At 36.4% G+C, this 20,758-nt stretch overlaps 1 protein-coding gene and 1 long non-coding RNA gene across 4 annotated transcripts; both read right to left on the bottom strand.

Moving 5' to 3' along the window:
• Window positions 1-270: 270 nt before the first annotated feature.
• LOC118436506 lies at window positions 271-3,809 on the bottom strand. Of its 2 annotated transcripts, XM_035854723.1 has the most exons (10): window positions 3,491-3,809; window positions 3,215-3,421; window positions 2,946-3,143; window positions 2,386-2,885; window positions 2,239-2,304; window positions 1,617-2,173; window positions 1,103-1,546; window positions 896-1,036; window positions 562-823; window positions 271-495 (listed from the first exon to the last, which is right to left on the bottom strand). In XM_035854723.1, the coding sequence occupies exons 6-10, from the start codon at window positions 2,031-2,033 to the stop codon at window positions 446-448; spliced, it is 1,314 nt and encodes a 437-aa protein (XP_035710616.1). In that variant the 5' UTR covers window positions 2,034-2,173; window positions 2,239-2,304; window positions 2,386-2,885; window positions 2,946-3,143; window positions 3,215-3,421; window positions 3,491-3,809; the 3' UTR covers window positions 271-445. The 2 variants fall into 2 exon arrangements, with proteins under 2 accessions (XP_035710616.1, XP_035710617.1); XM_035854724.1 differs by lacking the exons at window positions 2,239-2,304; window positions 2,386-2,885; window positions 2,946-3,143; window positions 3,215-3,421; window positions 3,491-3,809 and having other exon boundaries at window positions 1,617-2,195.
• Window positions 3,810-17,797: 13,988 nt separating this feature from the next.
• LOC118436615 lies at window positions 17,798-19,764 on the bottom strand. Of its 2 annotated transcripts, none has more exons than XR_004835591.1 (2): window positions 19,645-19,764; window positions 17,798-18,502 (listed from the first exon to the last, which is right to left on the bottom strand). It is a non-coding gene; the product is annotated as an uncharacterized LOC118436615 (long non-coding RNA). The 2 variants fall into 2 exon arrangements; XR_004835590.1 differs by lacking the exon at window positions 19,645-19,764 and adding an exon at window positions 18,671-18,890.
• Between the last annotated feature and the right edge of the window lie 994 nt (window positions 19,765-20,758).

Raw genomic sequence — 20,758 nt, 5'->3', positions numbered from 1 at the left:
TCCTCGCCGCGGCATGACCTGGTCAAATATTACACGAGATAAGTAATACCCACACATTTCTGCTCTCGGTAAAAGGGAGTGGACGGTAATAGTATCATGTTACAATTATTATTACGTATTCTGCCAGCATAGACAAGTATGACGAGGCGGAATAATTGTCAACATTTCCGAAAATGATGTGATTTCAAAAAAATAACTCTTCCTGCATAACCCTCCATAACATGCATCATTTTTTATATACAAAAAATATTGGTATTTTGGACACAAAACTCATTTGAAACAAACTTTGTTTTAACAACGTTTTGGGAGTACAAAATTTATTCCAGCAATCCCTAAATACATGTGACCTGTAAACTTATGCACATTTTATTCCATATCCCTATAGTCACCATTATATCCAACGATGAATAAAAATAAATGTCTTAAGACGAAAAAAGCCACATCCCTATGGATCAGTCTGTCCATTCTTGCCCGTCACAATGATCACGGCATTTCCTGCAATTAATCATATATAGATATATTACTATTATTACACATAAACATAAAGAAATAAGCACTTACCGTATTGACGCACCAACTTCAAGACATCCAACGGGGTAACAATAGTTGGTGCTGCTGCCATGCTGTCCATTTCCACCCACTGGTCTTCAACTCGTCGTACTGCAATCCAGTGATTCCCTGGGTTGTAGATGAATCCAAGGGATGAATCAATATCGAATTCATCCGATTGTCTTGACACTTGGTAATGGGCGAAAACCAGAGCACGTTCCAACACCTCCACACTATAATCTCCGATGTCGCCACCATACGCCCCCTTGTCCAGCTAGAAATATTTAAATGTTTATCATAAATTATGTAAATCATATTATTGATATATCTTAAACTACTTTTCTACCTCTCCTGTATCGACTACGTCCCTTTCCGCTTCCTCCAAGTTGGCTGCGATATCTTGAAAAAAATCTCTCGTGTAAACCGGCCCGTCTTGATTGAAGTTGTTGACGGCATTCATGCCACAACTATTATGGCCACGAGATTGCTGAAATGGTATAAATGTTATCAGTTATTGATTTCATTGATTTGTATAGAAATAGAATATTATTACCCGTTCAAATCGGACGGAGGATAGGAATGAGGTCGGGGTTTGTGGAGCTGATGAATCCGGATAGGATGAATCTTCAAATACATCATCGTCATCCGTAAACATGTCGTCCATCTCCGAGTAGTCAGACTCTTCCCCATCTGTAGATTCTTCTTCTTCCATCTTGTCCAAGATAACTTCTGTGATCTTATCCCTATTTGGATGCATCATAGCCGAATAGGGTTGACCTGGGTAAGAATGGTCAATTGGGCAGGGGACAGATGGATCCAGGAGGAAGTGGAATGGTCGACGAGATCTGGTGGACGCCATGGCAAGAATATGGCTCTTGATCCGGGGATTGCAATCCATAAAAGTGTCCACCTCGGCATGTTTATTCGCAATACAATATTTCAATTTTCCCACTTGAGAGTTGCGTGGTGTGTGGGGGCTGATCCACGAGAAATAAGCCTACAAAATTAAAAAATACAGTAATTACTTTAGGATACATCTAAATACGGATAAATCCAAATATACTCACAATAACTACTGCTTCCAATGTTGCAATTCCCTCCCGTGCTGCCCTTCTAGTAGGATAATTCACCTCCTCGACATGAATGAGGAATGGACGCCCGCCTTCGTTAACTTCACGTCGGATGGAAGTCCGTACATCCGGGTTGAATGTAAAAGCGGAAGGTTCTGGGCGCCTGTATTGAAACAAATAAACAATTATTTTTAATAATAATAAATCATTGCAATGATAAATTAGTTTGGATTTGCCTCGAATTCCTTCCAACGTAAAGTGGGATCGACATACTATCGTCGTCCTCGTGGTCACGTAGCCAGTCATAAATTTCAGGGCAATGACCTGTTTCATCCGGTTGGATATGACGCACCAGTTCCTCAGGTATGATGACGACAAAGTATAGGTACCGTCGTCGAAAGCGTCTTGCTCCATCCTTCACCTTATCGGTTATCTTCAGATATTCATTCATCTCCTTGTCACGTTCAACATCAGCTGCAGCATCCATAGAGTTGAGATGAATCCGTGGTGGATTTATCCGAAATGGAGTAATTCTTCTCATAACCTCAGGAGGACTGCAATTTTTAACAAGAAAGCTTAAATTTCAGCTGATTAAGTAAACATTAAGATAGATAGTTACATGGGACGTGTCTGGTGTGTCAGCCATTCATGGACCCGTTGCTTGACCTCATTATTACGAATTTGCCTGTAAGGTTAGATAAATCAGATATTATGATATATGGTATAAATTACTGTAAATATACAACTATAAGTAAAAAAAACTCACCATATGTATAGTTGTTTTCTCCAAGCTGGCATTGTTTTACACTCCTTTCCATTTTTGTATCGATACAAATCCATTCCGGATCTATCACTTTCTATGTGGTCATATCGAAGTTCATATGACGAACCATTTACGATGATATTCACGATGTCATCTGGATTAGGGTTTGTAATTCGGAGCCGATTCCTTGTCCTTTCGATTATCCCCTGCCTGCCATAATTAATTAATAATTGACAACTACTAATGGTGCATCATTGCATGATGAAACATACCAGTTTTTTATGTCATTAATAATTGCTGATCTTGACATATGTTTCATATTTATCCTGTCTTTATACACGTACATTCTTCTAAATTTTCCACGACTTCGCTGCTTTGACATCCCAACCTTTACCAACTTGTAACTTTTTCCTTCGAGCTCCACATCTTCATCCGTGACGGATTCAGGTGATAAATGAGGAGGAGTTGGTGATCGTGCGAATTGGGGAGGTCTATATCGGTACCTGTTAGAAATACATAATTATATTCAACTATTGAGTTAATGATTAATGATCCATACTTACCTTATTTCCAATGCAGCTATTAGTGCTTCCGCTGACCTGGGAGATGGATTACGTTGACCTACAACTTTGTACATTTTTTTTCCTCTTTTTGTTGTGTGAGAATACACAGCCTCCGTTTTGTGCGTTTTGTATCGAAACGTTACAGTTTCGCCAACTGACGCATCCGATGATGGATTTATCTTTTCTGCGGATCGTGACCTATAATTCATACATTATTTAGCATCATAATACATCCTCATTGGATAAATTGATACAAAATTAAATCTTACTTGGTACTGGTGGACGTCTTAAATCCAGAGTCGGTGTTCTCAGACACGTCAGCAGCAGATGGTTGAGATGAAGGCGCCGCAGCTGATCTCGTTAAACGACGAGGGGGAGGTTGTTGAGTGGACTTTCCGTCAGAGTCAGAATCTGATTTGGATGATGACGAAAAAACATTCCTGGAAACGGTCTTCTTCACCTTCGTCTTCCGCTTCCTACACATTTTTAGACAAAGTATTGGACAAACTGTAATATTTATCTGCAAAATAAATAAAACCAATTACCTCTTTTTTGGTACTTTCTTGAAGTCAGAATCATCTGACTTTGAGTCATTAGATGAATCCGTCTGGATAACTCTTCCCCTCCTCTTCCTTCGTCGCAGTTTTGGCTTAAGGGGTCCGTCGATAACCTCATTTGCAGATTCGTCATCCGAGGAGACGGGTGGAAGTGGTAATCGAGTCATTTCGTTATGAAAATAGTTTGAAAGTTGAATTTAATTAATGTTCCAGTTTTTGTAATAATAGAGACAGCTGCTCTCCAAAATGTCCTTGCACGGATACTGAGCACACGAGCAGCCCGCCGTATTATCACTCATTACTTTGCGTTTTGACAAATTGTCATCAACATCCAGTCGGATTTTGATAATTATACAGTCTATTTAAATGAATGCAAATTTAGATGAAAGTATAATTTGTACATGACGTAATAAGTAAAATTTGGATAAAATCTTATCATTTTACTTCAAGTCTCATGATACACCTTTGTCTCACATTTCACTGCCCAATAAAAATTGCCTCAAAAAACACCGCAGTCTTTTGAGGGTCTCCACTCCCGTGCATACAAAAATAATATCCAGCTCGTAAAAATTTTATTTTTTTATCATCCCAAATTTATTGACAAGTATTCGGGTAAGTTATCCATTATTAAATTTAGATGAATCAACTTTGATATATCAAATGATGTAATTGAACCTGATGGACAGATGTGCATTTGGACAGACATGTGTGTATTAAATAAGTAAACTCTTATGTGCGCTACAGTAAATAAAAATGCTAATTGCTCCTCCTTCTTTGATAATGTTTTTGTGTGTAATCATGTAACGGGTCGTTGATAATGAGATGTAAAAGGCGGAATGAAATATGAGATGGAATTATAATTAAATTGAAGTGTGTATAGGTATTGATAATGGATAATGGTAATGTTTCCATCGCACAGTCTGTTATCACGTTCACCCTAAAAGACTCAATTTCAGGAAATTTACGTCTACCCACCCGCATAATTGGACAAGATACATTATCTCGTAGTACGTATTTCATTCGAGGAAAAAGGTTGAATATTATGTTATGCATGTAATAATATTGGTTCATTTGATGAAAGTTTGGCTTTATAGGAAGTAGAGAAACCGTAATATGCACTAAAGTACCAAAGTGTTAACGATAACTTCGCATGTCTTTGGTCCACTCGGTAGTTCGGTGATGGTGTGGTTCGGTAGATTGGATTAGCTTTCTTCTCCGTGGCAATCTATCAGCCGGCGTGGTGACCGTTTTTATACTGACAGAAATGCTTATGTTTATTTGTTAACCAGCTTATTGAGCCGTGGAATGGAAGGCTTGGACAAATATAAAATTATGATATGCAAATTATATTTCCTTTTATCACGGAGGAGTTTACAGTCGAAAGGGTTTAAACGGGTTATATTTTAGGGGGAATAAATCCTATAATTGTCCCGTGTGCGCCTTACGTTGGAAAATTGTGTGGCTGGCTTTTGCCAGGTTTTTACGAGACAGGGGAAAGTTTCTGAAGCAAAATATGGCTTTCTTCTCGAGACAATAAAAGGCTACACACTTTCTGAATAAAATGGTAAATTGGAGAATGGACACTAAGGAGGAAGAAGGAGTTGAATTAAAAAAATATTGATCTCACTTGGATCAAGAATATGTACAGTGGTTGGTCGTATGGGGGTTTTGATGCGTGTGAAAGTTCAGTAAAAAAATGTGGAATTCGGAAGTAAGGAATGAGTACCTATTTAATTTAAATATGTAAAGATAAGTATTGGGGACGACTGTAACATATAAAACCCACATTTTGTATACCTCGGCCATTTAATGTACTTTCCCAATACTTGATTGTTTCTTAAGAAATTAAAAAACATGAATGACCATAAGTTATTCACACCATGCACAGAATAGGAATGAGTCATTCTCGGACAGGTAGAAAAGTTTACGGAATGTGTATGTATTATTTCTTCCTTATTTTTCATTCATATTCACAGCGTTGAGTTTTGCAAATAAGTTACCACAAGAAAAGTATGAAGAAGACGAGGAAAAGATGAACGAGGAAAAGATGAACGAGGAAGGAACATGCATCCTCTCATCTCATCCCCTCGTCGTACTTATCCTTAATTTATATCCGCATAAACATAAACATAAACAAGACACGGTTAAAAGTTTCACGCTTGTGTACGTTCCTCTTTCTGGGATTTGTAATTGCTTATACGATGCTTCAAACTTGAGATGAGGGAACGCAAGGTGAATATTTATGAATAGTAAATTACTCTTAATGCATTCGAATTTTTTTAAATCGCCACGTACGACATTGCATATACACATTGTTTAGTAGATATCTTTAAAGGTGAGAGAATATGGGGAGTGTGATAAGTTAAGAAATTTTTTAAGCCAACATTTTACAGTTTTGTTTAATACAATCTGAAAAAAGTAATGTACTCGTGGGTAATGTTCACCGGTGGTGGTGATTTGAAGGAGGTGATGTGATGTCCCTATCAATAATTAATGTTGATGGTTTGCTCGTCGAGCATGGCTATTTAATTTCTTCTCGTCCGGTTTAATGGTGACTGTCCCCACACGCTTTCAAGCTCAGTGACACCAGGGAAGGATAACAATTTGTCATCAATGCAGCACCACAACTTTGTTAAAATTTCGAGTCCCACACACTACTATTTCACAGCATGGGTCCAGCAACTTGTAGTTGTACTCGTGGATATATGTACGAGGTAGGATTATGGATGGACCAATTAGGCAAAAAGTTTAAGGATTGATGGATTTTGTTCAGAAATTGATTGTCTGTACATGGTAAGAGAGAGAGTGGATTTTTTTATAAATATGCCTTTATAAAAGGTAATATTGTTTACGAATTAGTGGGTTTATTCAAATGAGGAAATACTAAATATTACATAACTTTGTGTATAGTTGAGTGCTGATAAAAATAATGCTGAGCTTTATCAAATCCTGCAAATTTTTGTTTCGAAATTGAAAACCCAACGTATCGAGGCAGGAAGTGAGAAAAGCTGTGTGGTGGCTGGTGACACGTCCAAAGGAAATGTCTCAATTCATGGGATGATGAGCCACCAAGCAAGGCGAACGATGCATGAACTCGTTTTATTATTCACATGAACTTAACCCCTGATCTGCTTGTTGCCAGTTTATGTAGAAAATTAGTCACATCTCCTCTGAAAACCAACAACCCTTTTACTCTTTTGGACAAAAATGTATGTAGATACATGGCGAATGTGATATGCTTCTTGATTCTGCAGTTTTATTCAACATCTTGGTGGTGGAAACAATGAGGGGTTTTTTTTGTGGCGTGATGATATGCGCGTCAACAACATAACGTCATTTTACAATTGACGCTTAAAACGGTCTCAATTTGGGCGGATACACGGTCAGTCTTATTTAGAAAAGTATATAAAATTCTGGTTATTACATAATTTTCTCGGGATTGGTAAAAATTTTTTGGTAAAATTCTGAATAATTTTTGGCACCTTGTACGCATAAATATTATTCAATCCACGGTTAAACAAGGTTGGTTTAAAATTTGGCAAGGATATACACATTCCGCTCATTTCATTTTAGTGGATCTCAAGCTGTTTGTTTTGTGTATAAATTTGTCACAACAGGTAATCCTAATTACCTAAAACTGGTTTTGTCTCTGACTTGGTTAAACCAGCCAACAAGGAAAAAGTGCATTTCATTCGCGTCTCTCTCGACGACGAAATCTAAACAGAGCATCTGAAAAGTTGCGGTTGACTGCGTTGGAATTAATTAAAACTATGCACTCGTTTTTTTCTTCTGCACCTTGTTTTTCACACAAGCTTCTATTTTCACTCTGAGAGTGCATCAGAAACACAAACACCTACTTACAACGATTTGTCGTCAATTTTCATTTTTAGAATAATTGTCTTTACCACGCTAATTGTTGGGTAATAATGGGATGAGATTTTTGGGTTGATTGCGCCCACTCGGTCAATGTCGATATACAATTCTTTCCGAGGACATCCCACGGCTGGATTGTTCCCCGTATTTGAAACTGCATACATAAATACGTGAGGTGAGCACACTGTATGTCATCCGAATCTTTTTTATTGTTTGTTGGATAAGTTATATAAATTCTCACTGATTCTCAAACAAGTCAGTTTGAGTATAATAACTGGAATTTCTTTTAAACCCACATACCAAAACAAGATGGATAACGACAATTGTTCCCTTTAGATTTTCTGTTTTCAATGAAATTCCTCATTTTTTTCCTTACACAAGGAAATTTATTCGGATAAAATGTTAAAAAGCATTCCACATCATTGTCCATGATTTAATTGTCTTAATTCCATTTTTTTTTACTCATTGCACGTCTTTCGTTGTTGTCGTTGTCAGCCAAACTTAAGTCACGTCAAGTTCTTCAAATAGGTGACATTGACTCGAAGGAATTTGCAGAGGAGACAATTAGAATTATCCAACAAAAAATGAACTCAAAGAACTGCTTAAAAGCGGAGTAGTTAAGAAGACAAGGCTGACAAATAGGGAATATTTGTCAGACATGGTAAAAGTATAAAGTCAAAAAATACATAATGCAGACTGAGAAGCTAACGAGAAGCTGATTTTCTTAAACCAACAACCAGCAAAGCAAGTCATCTCTCCATTCTGGGATTTGGTTTGGTGATCTCTGACACGCCGTTGGTCTGATCTTTTGACAAATCTTTCAACGATCCAGATTCCTTCTGCTGCATTCAATACAATTGAATTACCTCGACTCATCCGTCCGCTGTAATGAATGATGAATTAGGATGAATTAAACAAAGTTGTAAAAGGTGACATTCCTTCGCCATTGTTGGTTCGGATGGGTACGTATTTCACACGATTTTATTTACCATCAATTTTTGGAATTGAGCTAAAAAAATCTGGGGGCGGGGGCTTGTTCTACAAGTAGGCTGCAAGTGTGTACATATATGAAAATTCTATGCCAATTATAAGTGCAACACTTCAACCAGGTAAAATAGATAGTAGGTGAAGTGGCTGACTCACTTTTCCATCGAAGCCAATGTTCATCCATTCCGATGATAAAAGACACAAGCGACTAAAATAGGCGAAACAAATAACTTTTTGTGTGTAATTCTTGACGTATTTGTTTAGTCATTTAGTCAGAAATTCACACGCCATGATTGCACAACGACAAATTAGATAATACGCAAAATTAGATAAATTTAAAATTTAAAATCAACTGGATAAAAAATCAGGACCAAAATGATACAGTCAAAAGTCAGTTGAGACTTGAGACCAAATAAATCTAAACATGTTGAAAAATCCCATTATTTTACAGCGGATTCAGGAAACACGGCTGGACTGGAAAATAAATTCCTTTTATTATTTTTCCTCGCTTTCAAACTGAAAAAAGATACAGTGGAGTAAAGCAACTTTGTTTAAAGGGCTTTTTCTACCAGTTTTCACAAAGAAAAGTGAAAACAATTACGGACAATCGACAGTCAGTTTCAGAGGATGGATCTGGAACAAACTTTTTGACTGCTAGCAGCAGCACACACACTCTTGAAAGAATGATTGGTTACATACATATTTCTGCTTTGTTTGGTGTTGAGTTTTGTTCATTTTTTAGGTTTTTTGATGTTTTGGTTTCAGCTTTTGTTGACTAGTTCAATTAGTGGAAGAGTGTGTGAGAGAGAAAGAGCATTTGGTCTCCTTTTGCTTATGTACTTCGTCGCCTTTGTCTCATTTTCTTCACATTCGCTGTGGTGCCTTATGGTCCTGAATTGTTGTTGCGTTTTACAGATAACCCTGTTGACTGACTTGTCTGCATTGCTGTGTTGATACGTTCATACGGAGCGACACTGAATTTTATCGACTTTTCTGCCACAAACTTGCTTTTTCTAGTTAAAATACCGACATAATTGAGCAAAGAAAAATCAGAATAAGTAATTAAAAATTCAGCTGTACTTTTCTACTTATCATGAAAATTCCGTAACAAAATTACATACAAATGTAACGTAACGCTACACTTCTCATACATAAATAAGCAAGTTGTAGAATCACTTCAATTTCCGTTGTTGTAACATAAATTTTGCTTTGTGAATCATTAAAAAATCACTCATCGGATCGCACTCCATTGTTATTTGAACTTTTAACACGAGCAAAAGAACCGACGGTTCATTTTGTAATTGTTTTATTTTACTGACTGACTCACTGACTTTATTTTTTCCACGAGAGGATGGTCGAACGAAACATTCTTTTTCTCAGTCTCTACAACCTCTGGCCCATTGTTGGAGGATATTATCATCCCATTTTTGCCAAGTCAAAAGAAGGAGGAAAAGGCAGTGATGGATCGTTACTGGAAATGAATACAATAAAATGTTTTAAAAAAATTACGGCTTGGATTGCGTCAAAGACGACGAGCTATTTCTGATGTACTTAAAAAAACTTGTACAGGGCACAGCCGACCGACCGACCTTGCCTGGTCTAATTTCATGCTTTGCACACTTAATATGACTCATTTTTAATATTTATTATAAAAGAGCACAATTTTTCTCAATCCTCGGAACAATTGTGTTTGAAGGGAAAGAATAATAAGTAACAAGTCTTGAAAAAAAGAAGTTCTTTTGTGTGTTTCAGTTTAAAATAAAGATAAAAAATTGCTTAATTTCAGTAGCTTTTTGTGGTGGCTTTTTGGAATAAATGTGGAAATGGGACGATAAGCGAACTATCTAGGTGAATTAGGTGAAGTCCGTCCACTCCGTCCATGAGTCAGAAGGCAGTTCGGCGGAGAGCAACTGGTTTTGTGTGTAAAAAAAGAGAGGAAGTTCTGAAAGGCAGAGTAAATGCGGATGAAATGTTATGTGAGATGACATGACTGTGTGATAAGCATGCCAAATCCATCCACAGGTTGAGAAATTCTGGGCTGGAAAAGTTGGAATCTTATACAAATCTAAAATGAGCCAGAGCCAGCCAGCCAACAAACGACCGAGGAGGAGTAGTTTAGTTTTGTGTGGAGTCTTTAAAATATCGTACATATGACCCATGCAATTCCATATCATGATGATTACGATGTCCTATCTTCTGGTTTCCTGTTTGGGAGGATTCATGCCTCATGCAACTTGTATTTCCAAATTACTATAAAACCAAAAATAAACACACTTGCGGAACATAAACCCATATAGAAACACGACTTATGTCTGTTGGCACAGCCTGTTGAAATATTATCAAAAGTCGGGTTGACTTATAACAATAATAATCATAACGGAAAACTTTTCAAAATTTTCGGCCAAATTTGATCAGTGCTCTCGTCCCGATTCCCAAGTGGGGTACAGCAGTTTAGGAGATAATAATTTAGGGCTTTGTCCTACATATTAGTCCCAACGCTATTACACCTTATCCAGGGAATTGATGAAAATGGCTCAAGTAAATTGAAACCTGCTGCATGAATTCTCTCTGGACGCTGAAAAGTTGTGTCCATAAAGGGCAAAAGTTGGGGAATAATTTGAAACTTTTTTGTCTTGGACGACTATGAGCATTTAGAGAAATAGAGAAGAAGAAGAGAGCAACCGTCTTTTTGCTCATTCATCCGACGCAAAATGTAATAACTTTGTCTGCTGCTGCTGGTTGAGAAATGGACCAGAAAGAAGGGAAGCATAGGGACGTATTATCATACTTATTCTTCCGGAACTATTCTGAAATAGGAACTGGGAGCAATGGAAAAATTTGTGGAGTGGGCACTGCGAGCAGAATACAGAAAAGTTGGTCGATGATTGGATTGACTTTTTATATTTCTTTGCTCCTTTCAGTATAAAAAATAAACCTGTAGAAAAAGTTTTCGTAATAGAATCTGCCATCTTGATTGAAGATAGACAAGCGAATCAAATGTTTGCATACGACTTGGTTGGTTGTCGTATGGGCAATTCGTCAATAATATAATGCTTTGATTGGTCAGTTGGATTGGATCCAATTTACGAAACTTTACGAGTAGTCATCAAGTCAGTCACTGACTCAGTCTTGCATCAAGTTGCATCAGTTTGACATTCGATTCATGAGTGAAAAGCGAATCGAATAACTTTTTCAGGCATGATTTCCGATATGCAATGCAATTGATTCGCAGTTTGATGATTCATCTATAAAAAGAGCATCAAAAGTTATGCAAAACTTTCTGGGTTTTTAAATTTTATCCTAGTTTTTCAATGCAAAACAATACAGAGGATTTTGACAAAGGAAAAAAGGGATAAAAAATCATGAAGGTGTGACCGTTTAAAGTTCCTCACGACGAAAACGGCGACCACCAACCAACCAACCAAGAGGACAGTGAGACGCGATTGCAATGTTGCTTTGGGACTACCAAGAATCTCGGTTTTATTTTATGAATGATAATAAGGTGGTATTTTTATCTTAATAAAAATGACACAATAATCTATTGTGCTTGTTCAGCTCACGTCGAGGATTACGTAGTCGTTCTCTTTAAACCAGAGTCAAAATTTGTACTAAAAGCCCTTCCCCCCACTTATTTGAATAAGTGAAGGTTCGTTGTTGGTTGGGTGTTTCATTCAAAAAATTGAATTCATTTTTTGAAGCAAGTTGAACACAATATGGGGTTTTGCTTGATATGCCATGATTACTAACAAGTGATATATTGCATCCTTACTATTTTAAGTGTTGGTTCTCAAGAGAGTTGATAAATTGCTGTCAGATTTATTACAAGAAAACCTTTCTTTGAGTAGGAAAGGAATTTTTATTTTATGAAATAAGCGGATGATGATCACACACAGTCTTTATGCATTTTAAATTATTAATCAAGTGAATGATATAGAGTTGATGATGAGTAATTTGTATGTATGTATGTATAAACGGCATGATAAGTATTTCATGATCCGGGCATGATTCACCGTTTATTTTCCTACTTCCCCACCGGCAGTGCTACATACTTACGTGCTACTACTATTATTGAGCTGCATAAAAATGTCTAAAAATTCAGCACATGTTTGTAATCATATGGAGGTAAACCAGTAATTAGTTGACTATATGGTCGCTACTTTGCAGTGGGAAATTTGCGTACCTCAACAAACCACGAGAACCATTAACAGAAGGTTCATTTGAACAGTCATTATTTTACATGCGGAACAGTGTTCAATAATCACGGGGCTCTTACCAACCAACATACTGTAATTCATCAAATTATGTTCTTAAAATAGCAATTTGTTAATGATTCAATGGGGTTCATGATCAGTCACTGACTTGTTCGCACCGTCGCGTCGCTCGCTCGCTCGCACCTGTGTACGGAAGACGTTTTCCAAGAAAGACTGAGAGAAGATTATGTACAAAGACACCACTTCATCTTGGTTGGTGGTTCCCACGAGCACGAGAGCCTTCAAGAAAAATGTGATGCAGATTTGAAGTGAAGTCATTCAGACTGCCAAAGTTTTTGAAATTCTTGTTCCATCCATACACAAGAAAAAGAATTAAAAGTCTTGAGGTTCGAAATAGCGAGGTGGACTTACTTGTAATGCGCAACATGTGTATTTTGTGACTTGTGGTGAAGGTGACTTGCACATTTACTCTCCTTAATTACCATAATTAGACTTACATTCAATTCATCCTTCATTTAAAGAAATGTTTGAAGTATTGAGTGGTAGACTGCTACTTGATGTGCATCTTCTCTTCTTCTTTTTGTCAATAAAAATAAGAATGGTGCATCACGGGCAGATACATGATGATTGTGTTGGTTTTAGTTTTTTCTTCTAAATGAAGGTGGTTGGTGGCGTAGGTATGTGTGTATCACTGCTGTGGTGCTTTATCCGATTTCATCTCCAAGTATGCAATTAGTTTGAGTATGTAAATTTGTATGCATGGCTATGCCCAAGCTGGAGAAAGGTGTTGTGCAACGTGATGAATTGTGTTTCCACATATGATGATCCTAAATTATGAAATCTTGCCCGATTGTGGGTTTGACGTTGGTAAAATAGCAGTGTCAATTTGTGACAGCGATTTCAAAGAGATTGTGGAGGCTGCAAATATTTTAGCAAACTCTGCGTATGTACATATTTGTTTGCTACGTACGTAATTTGACGATTGTTGTAGAATATTATTACTTAACCTTGCACATACATTGTCATTTTTTCCATTTATTAAATGAAATAGGTACACGACTGACTCTATTTTACGTAAATACTTCTCAAGCTCAGCTATTCAATCAGCTTGGAATAAAATAAATTCATCCGTTCATTCGTTCGTGAGTGGTCCTTCAGAGACACACATGCGAACGAGACTTAATCCTTTTGAATCCTTTTTACTTGAAAATTACTCACACGCAGCTTGTTCTTCTTCTTCTTTTAAGAAGGTGTGAGTTTGAAAAGATGTGGAATTATCTCAAAATTTTTATCCAATATGAATACAGGAGCTCAAAACTAGTGGCAAGATGAAGCTCACACTTTTCATAATAAACTCTTTACCTTTATTCTTAACTCTTGTATAAAATTCTCTTTTATTTATTTGAATGAATAAGATCCTTCGAATCAAATCACAATTGATATTGAGTGACTGAATGGTCTGGTAGCTGGTACTTTGAAAATGTACAAATGGAGTATCATCATTCTCAAAAAAATTGTAAAAAATCAAGCTAGGGAAATACAATAGAGTTCATAGTTTTTACAGATATAATCCGCACCATGATCAATTCCAGGAGTCAGATGGTAAAGTGTTCATGTGTGTACTTCAAAGTCGAAGTCATCCAAATGATCAAGGTACAAGCCCATAGATTTCACCGTATTTCAAGCTACTCATTACATAAACGGACAAAATATGCATGTATGTAGCTGATTTTGTTCACGTATTAATTTTAGCCTTGCATAAATTACATAAAAGATTCAACAGGTACATATACACACATCGCGATGATTTATTACATCTTATTTGGAGTTTTATGGGGGATACCTCCCTCCCAAAATAAAACTCACCTGCCTGCCTCTTCTTATTGCTTCTGCAATGAGCAAGTGAATTTTATTCAAATGTATTGAGGTGGATATTCCTCAAAGATATTAACTCCAGTTCGTTGGAGATGTTTCTTTTTAAATGCGACGACGAAGATGACGACGACTACCTGAAAAATCTTTATACTAGTTCTTGTCGGTTTGGGGATGATGTTTCGATACTAGTTCGGTGAATGAGATATTATTACAAATTACATTCACATTTCTTCACTTCTTTTAGAATGGAGGAAGGAGGAAAGGAGTAAAAAATGGTGAGGTGATTCCTCCAGCCAAGAAAAACTGCCTCTTCTTCTTCTTGTACAAATAAGTGCACAGGAGCCAACCCAAGCAAGATTCATTTTACGATTATGATCACAAGGAATATATAAGATTACTCTTTGCCGTACTTGGACTTGGATGGTGATAATGTGTTATGTGTTATGTGGAAGTTAGTCTCGTAATAACTATCGGAGCCACCAAGGCCAGTGAAAATTGGTCTCATCTTTTCACTCCTGCTCCGGATTGTTGAGATGAGACGCTTTATTATTAGACGAAAAGTATAGACGATGTGGACCAAGTGAAGAATATGTTTATGTGGTGTGGTCTTAGATTTGATGGTAAAGGATGCAGATGTTGGGAGGTTTTTATCTTATTCTTGATGACGGGATGATCATCGTCGTGTTTTTGTTGCGGTTTGGTTACATTATAATAATAATAATATTCTTGCCTCCTTCTAGGCTGTTTACAAAGCTTGGTTGTGGTTCGGAGGAGCTGGAGCTATTTTAGAATCTTGTGGATAGGAGGATATTGAATATTTTGTGGCAAATTAGGCTGCGATGATGATGATGTAGGAATTTGAAACCTTGTTGAGACTGCACTGCACTTGGCGAAAGCTGAATAGAATAGAACGTGTTATTACGAAAACCGTGCTACTTGTGACTTTGGATTGGATGTCACGGCGGAGTTCAGTTCAGATTGGCTGTGAAGTGAAACATTGGTAATCGTTTGCAATTTAGTCAACTGGAAAACAAGGCTGAATAAATCTATCGGATCGATGTGACAGAAAGAAGGTGACACAAAGAAAAATTTTCTTTGCAGCAATTTTGTTCGGTATCATTGAAGAAGTGGAGGATCATGACCAGAGAGGGGATATTTATTTATTTATGACTTTTTCAACGTTTCTGAAAACTTATTTCTCATAAATACTTATTAGTTCGGCATATAATGTCTATAGTAGCTGATACGGGTCTTATACAAATTCATCTCTTCGGTTTTAGCGTCAAAATATGCAAATTCAATCGACTTGCTCTTTTGGATTAACCAGTTCTCTTTTCGGAAATCTACTCCTGAGCCTTATACATTTCAAGTTTTAATTCTGTAAATGGCCCCCAACTCCACCGTCACGACGTGTCACTATGCATCCTAATCCCAATTTCGCCAAATTAATCTAACGACAAATTATTATTTCATATTGATTAAAAATAAATAACCGGCGTTTGATCATGACTAATATTGATTTTTTTTCTGACACGTCATATGAAATGCAAATGTCACCAAGAGAGCTATACATACAGATATAAAGTAAGTGGCCCCTGTAAAAAAAGTGGGGTGGTCAGCAAAACGTGAGATTACAGCAGTCCACACCATATTTCCAGAGGATCTCCCCCCACAGCAGCGTGGCAATAATGGGACCATATAAATGCATGCACCGTTTTTCATATGCACATATGCACAAAAATCTCCTATAATCTCTGAGGTAGCAACACCACCCAAAACATTGTTGTACTGCTGCGTGTTTAAAATTAAAAGCAAATCAACCTAAGAACCCAAGCAGTCAAGTGCATACCCTTTTCTCGTCAACTTATTATTATTTCGAGTGTGGGAGTAAGATTATTGAATGAAATGAATGTGGGAACTATTCAGCCCCATCACCAGTAAACTAACCAACCCGGCCGTGAATTCAATTCTAAATACTATGCATACTGATTCTAACTGGAATGTTGTAAGTCGGAAATACATATTACTTACTGCTCAGCTCAAGTTTGTTCACATGTTCATGAATCCGAACTCGTGTTTAACTTTTGGCCCGAGAACACACCTGAAATTGAACCAGTTGGAATCTACTTCTCTGGAATCTATTTTCAAATTAGAAACAGTGACAGGCTGACATTAATGTAGTCGAGGAGTCAAATTGTACGTACGTACATATCTGAATCCGTATCACTCTCCTATTAAATTTCCAGTATGCCTTTACTCTTAAACGGTGAATATGATAAATTCGGAAGAGTTGTTGACTAGTGGAAAATTGAGACTGGAGAGAGAGAATGATGCGATATTAACTTGTTCCTCATGGTAAAAGTTGTGTAATATTTGTGTGAGTGACAGGACAGGAAATACCGTTTTACCAAGGAGCTTGAACTGATTTGGTCCAAATTGAATTCAACTTCTCTTCTCCTCTGACTTGGCATGTTTGGCGGAAAGAAATGCTCACGAGAAAGAAACGAGGAGAAAATAAATTGAATAAATATGCTTCTTTTTATGATGGGAACTCGTATCGTGGAGTGAAATGTGTTTTACTCCAAGAATATAATTGATATTTATTTTTGTGCCACAAATAGAATCAAAGTTGTGAATTTAATTTTGAATTTTATGATAAAACGATTCTAGAAATGATGTCAAGTTTGTTTTTTATTTGATCTAAAAAAAATATATATCGCTTTGAAATTTAGTACTTTGATTGCTAGCATAAGAGAAAAATGCTCCCATTTTTTCCTTTGTCAGGCGTACCATCGCCGACGAGAGGGAAGAATCATAACAAACATGAACGTGATAACGAGTAATGTACATACACGCTTTATACCAATTTTATGGGAACAGGAACACTTCAAAGTTGACAATAAGTGATGAGATGTAGACTTGAGAATGGGAAAACTGCTTTACTTTCTTGTTTTTCTATAGCGAATTTTTTCTACTCCCAGTTAGCCAACAACAAACAGAGATTAATTGAATCGGACACAGAATAAATAAATATGAAAGAAGAATGAAATGTGAAATCGCGGCAGTAGTGATTGATTTATTAATTTCTTAAAAAGCTTATCGGGTGATGACAATCGCTGGCAAGTCAACTACAAAAAATACCTGTATGCACTAGTACCTTAGTTAGTTAGTAGCGGTATAATAATATATGTGGTAGCTTTACTAGTAGACAAGATGAACAAGAAAACTAGACCACGTTATTTCCAGTTTCGAGTTAAGGAATGCGTTAAGCAGAGCAAAATAGTGTTATGTGCAATAAATTATGCTATTTAGATGGTAATCAGTTGCTGCATTTTATTTACTTTCATTAGTTTGGGCACACTAGTTGTGCCGATGAAATTGATTTATTTGGCGTATATTTATTGTTATGAACCTTATAAATGGGACTTGCTCTTCTAACTATAGTTAAAATAGACGCAAAATAAATGTGCATATTTTTATGTGTGTAAAATATATAGCATATCACATTTTCTGCTGATTTTACAATCGTCAGCTAATCACTGTTGTTGACCACTGTCCAATTATTATGTGCAGAAGAGTCCAAACATTAGTATGCTGAACAGTCTCACCAAACTTAATTTGAAGGAAATTGGATCAACGAACGTAACGTAACTTGATTAGTACGAACGATGTTCTTCTCGTCGACCACACCTACAAAACTATCGAAGATTGAATACGTGTTAAATATTCTCGAATTTTTAAATATCTAAATACATATAAAGAAGTATTTTAATATTCAAAGTGTTTGGAAAATCCATGTTGGATACATACAAATGTACCTAAAACGACTCCTGTAAGTTGGTTGCAGGAGCTGGGTAGTCAGTCAGTAATTTTCTTGTCGTGTAATTTGCTCCAGTTTGAGCTCGTGATTAAAGTCAAATTAATTTAATTGCTGTATAATAAGGAGGAGAATTATAAGTAGAATTGGCATGTTTGACTTATCCATCCAAGGTTTCCACTCGTTCCATGATTTCTCGAAAGCAGCAGCAAATTCAACTGTGTAGATGCAAATCACCTGTTGATGAGAAAACATGCCTCGATTAATTTCAATCCAAAACAAAGGGAAGGAAACATTATAGCAATTTATTCAAGTAGTGAGTTAAGTGAGCTAACTGGATCTGAATTTAATGCCGGAAAGTGGGGAAAGGTCAATCAGATAATTATTTTATGATTAGGGTTTTACCTCACTTTTCTGTGATGGAATGTGCTTAATTCAAGGAAATTAATTTTTAATCGGTCTCCCTGCAATTAATCTCACCTCCGAGTGATGCATGTACATTTTTAACGTCATAAATCTGGTATATATTGACGACAAATTGTAGATTAGCTAGTTATTAAACAATGCAGACTAATCAGCTCGATATTTTTTTTTAGTAATTTGTTTAATTTAGCAATTGTTGCAGAAGGAGCAAATTAAAACAGCGAAAATCGATACTAATTCCGCAGATAATAATAATGAAGTCATTTTAAATCGCGAAACTAGTTTGCTAATCCTGAGAATTAGTACCTGCCTGCATACATTGTGAATGAATTAAGTAAATAGGATGAGATTCCTTTCATGCATACATATTTGTTATCCCACTGCTACTTATGTGACAGACAAAAGTAAAGGTTTACAAAGTCAACTACCTGCACACTGGTCTTACGTATTTATTTGTATAAAAAAAGTGAGGATAAGATAATTAACCTGCCGACGAGACAACGACTCTTATTTATTTTTGTTGCAGACACACAGTAGCAAATTCCATATTATAGCTAATTTATTCATTTCCTTATCTCTCTCTTGTGGTCATTGTCTCCCAATTAATTTGATTATTATGCTCCAACCAGTAGTTAATCTTGAATTAAATAAAGCCATAAAGATTGGATTTTTAGGCCGAGTCAAGGCTAATGTAAGTCTCGTGTCTGTCAAAACAGCTTAACCGACTAAGTTCAAATTTTGCACAACTGTATTTTGGACTTGGACAAAGTTAGGAGCAAAGTAAATTCGAAGTTGAGCAAAATCAGTCAAAGGGTTGAGCCGTATGGGTCATGTTGGTGAGTGGAAAATTATGCACCAAAATTTCAAAATCGTCGTAGAAAGCTGAAAATTGGCACAAAAATTGCTAATGGCTTGTAATGAGATTGAAAAAATTTGCAAACAGGGGTAACCCATACCAATTCTCAGAAATTGTCTTAAAAAGATCAAATTCGGCACGGTAGTCTTGTTAATTGTATGATAATACATTGTGGTCCGGTCAATTTTGACAAAAATTTAGAAGCGGACTCTGTCCCTGACTCGGGCTAAATGAAGTCTGCCCTGTAGGATATTGTCATTGTGCTTGCTTTACATATATCAACAAAAAAGTGAAGAAGCTCTTTCAGAAAACTTGTATACCATTGTACTTACATATTTACTAAATACTCATGAATAATAATCACGAAAGCATGTGCAATTTTTTATGCTAATAAATTCGCAATTCATAAAAGATTATTTATGTGATGGATGCATACATATATATTTGCGGAGAAGGTTTTTTTGTGTACATGAAATCCAAACCTACTCGATATGATATGATGAGACTTGTAATTAATACTTTACAACGACCAACCTAAATCTCTAGACAACCTTTGTGACCCCTTTCTTTCGCAAATTAGTTGCAATTCATCAAGCAATTTCTTTGTGTCATGTCATGTAAGAGCAATTTTGTGAATTTTTACAATGACTTAGTTGCTGAGTGGAACACATGTACAGCAAAATAATTGGCTTATGAATGTAAGTAAAAGTGAATACTGTACGTAATTCCGTAATGATCTCAGAGATTGTAAGTGAGCAATTATGCTGTAGTTGTAGATCATAAATACAGAATTGCAGCAAGCTATTATTATTGGGATATCATCAATAGATAGGTATGCAAATCAGAGGAAATCGATCAGCCTGTAATTGGGAATGCATAAGACGACGTTATTTTTCACAAAAATTAGTATGAATTTAAATTCTTTCTGGTTGTTGTAATAATCCGTAAGGAAGCTGGTATTTGCTACAATATGCACTTTACTACATGAGATTAATTTCAATTAATTATAAATTATGGCTACTTTTTCCTCACGATTTGGGAGCAGCATATTTATGCACAGGTGGACGTGCACTTTACAGTGTGGACACTTTTACTCTTAGCACACAATTTTTTTACCCTATCAAATCAAATTTTTATGTAAATGATGAGATCATTCGAGAGATATTTATGAAAATGTAGGGAAGTTTGTTTTGGAAATCTCACGAGTTTTTGTG

Source organism: Folsomia candida, unplaced genomic scaffold, assembly GCF_002217175.1.
Source record: "Folsomia candida strain VU population unplaced genomic scaffold, ASM221717v1 Fcan01_Sc009, whole genome shotgun sequence".
Taxonomy (NCBI): Eukaryota; Metazoa; Arthropoda; class Collembola; order Entomobryomorpha; family Isotomidae; genus Folsomia; species Folsomia candida.
Note: the sequence above shows the minus strand (reverse complement) of the source record. Positions and strands in the feature narration are given on the sequence as shown.

Coding starts and splice junctions, on each gene's coding strand:
- LOC118436506 (XM_035854723.1), bottom strand. CDS start 2,033: ATGGAGCAAGACGCTTTCGACGACGGTACCTATACTTTGTCGTCATCA. Junction 1,037..1,102: donor CCTCCGTCCGATTTGAACGG/GTAATAATATTC, acceptor ATACCATTTCAG/CAATCTCGTGGCCATAATAG. Junction 824..895: donor ACGTAGTCGATACAGGAGAG/GTAGAAAAGTAG, acceptor AAATATTTCTAG/CTGGACAAGGGGGCGTATGG.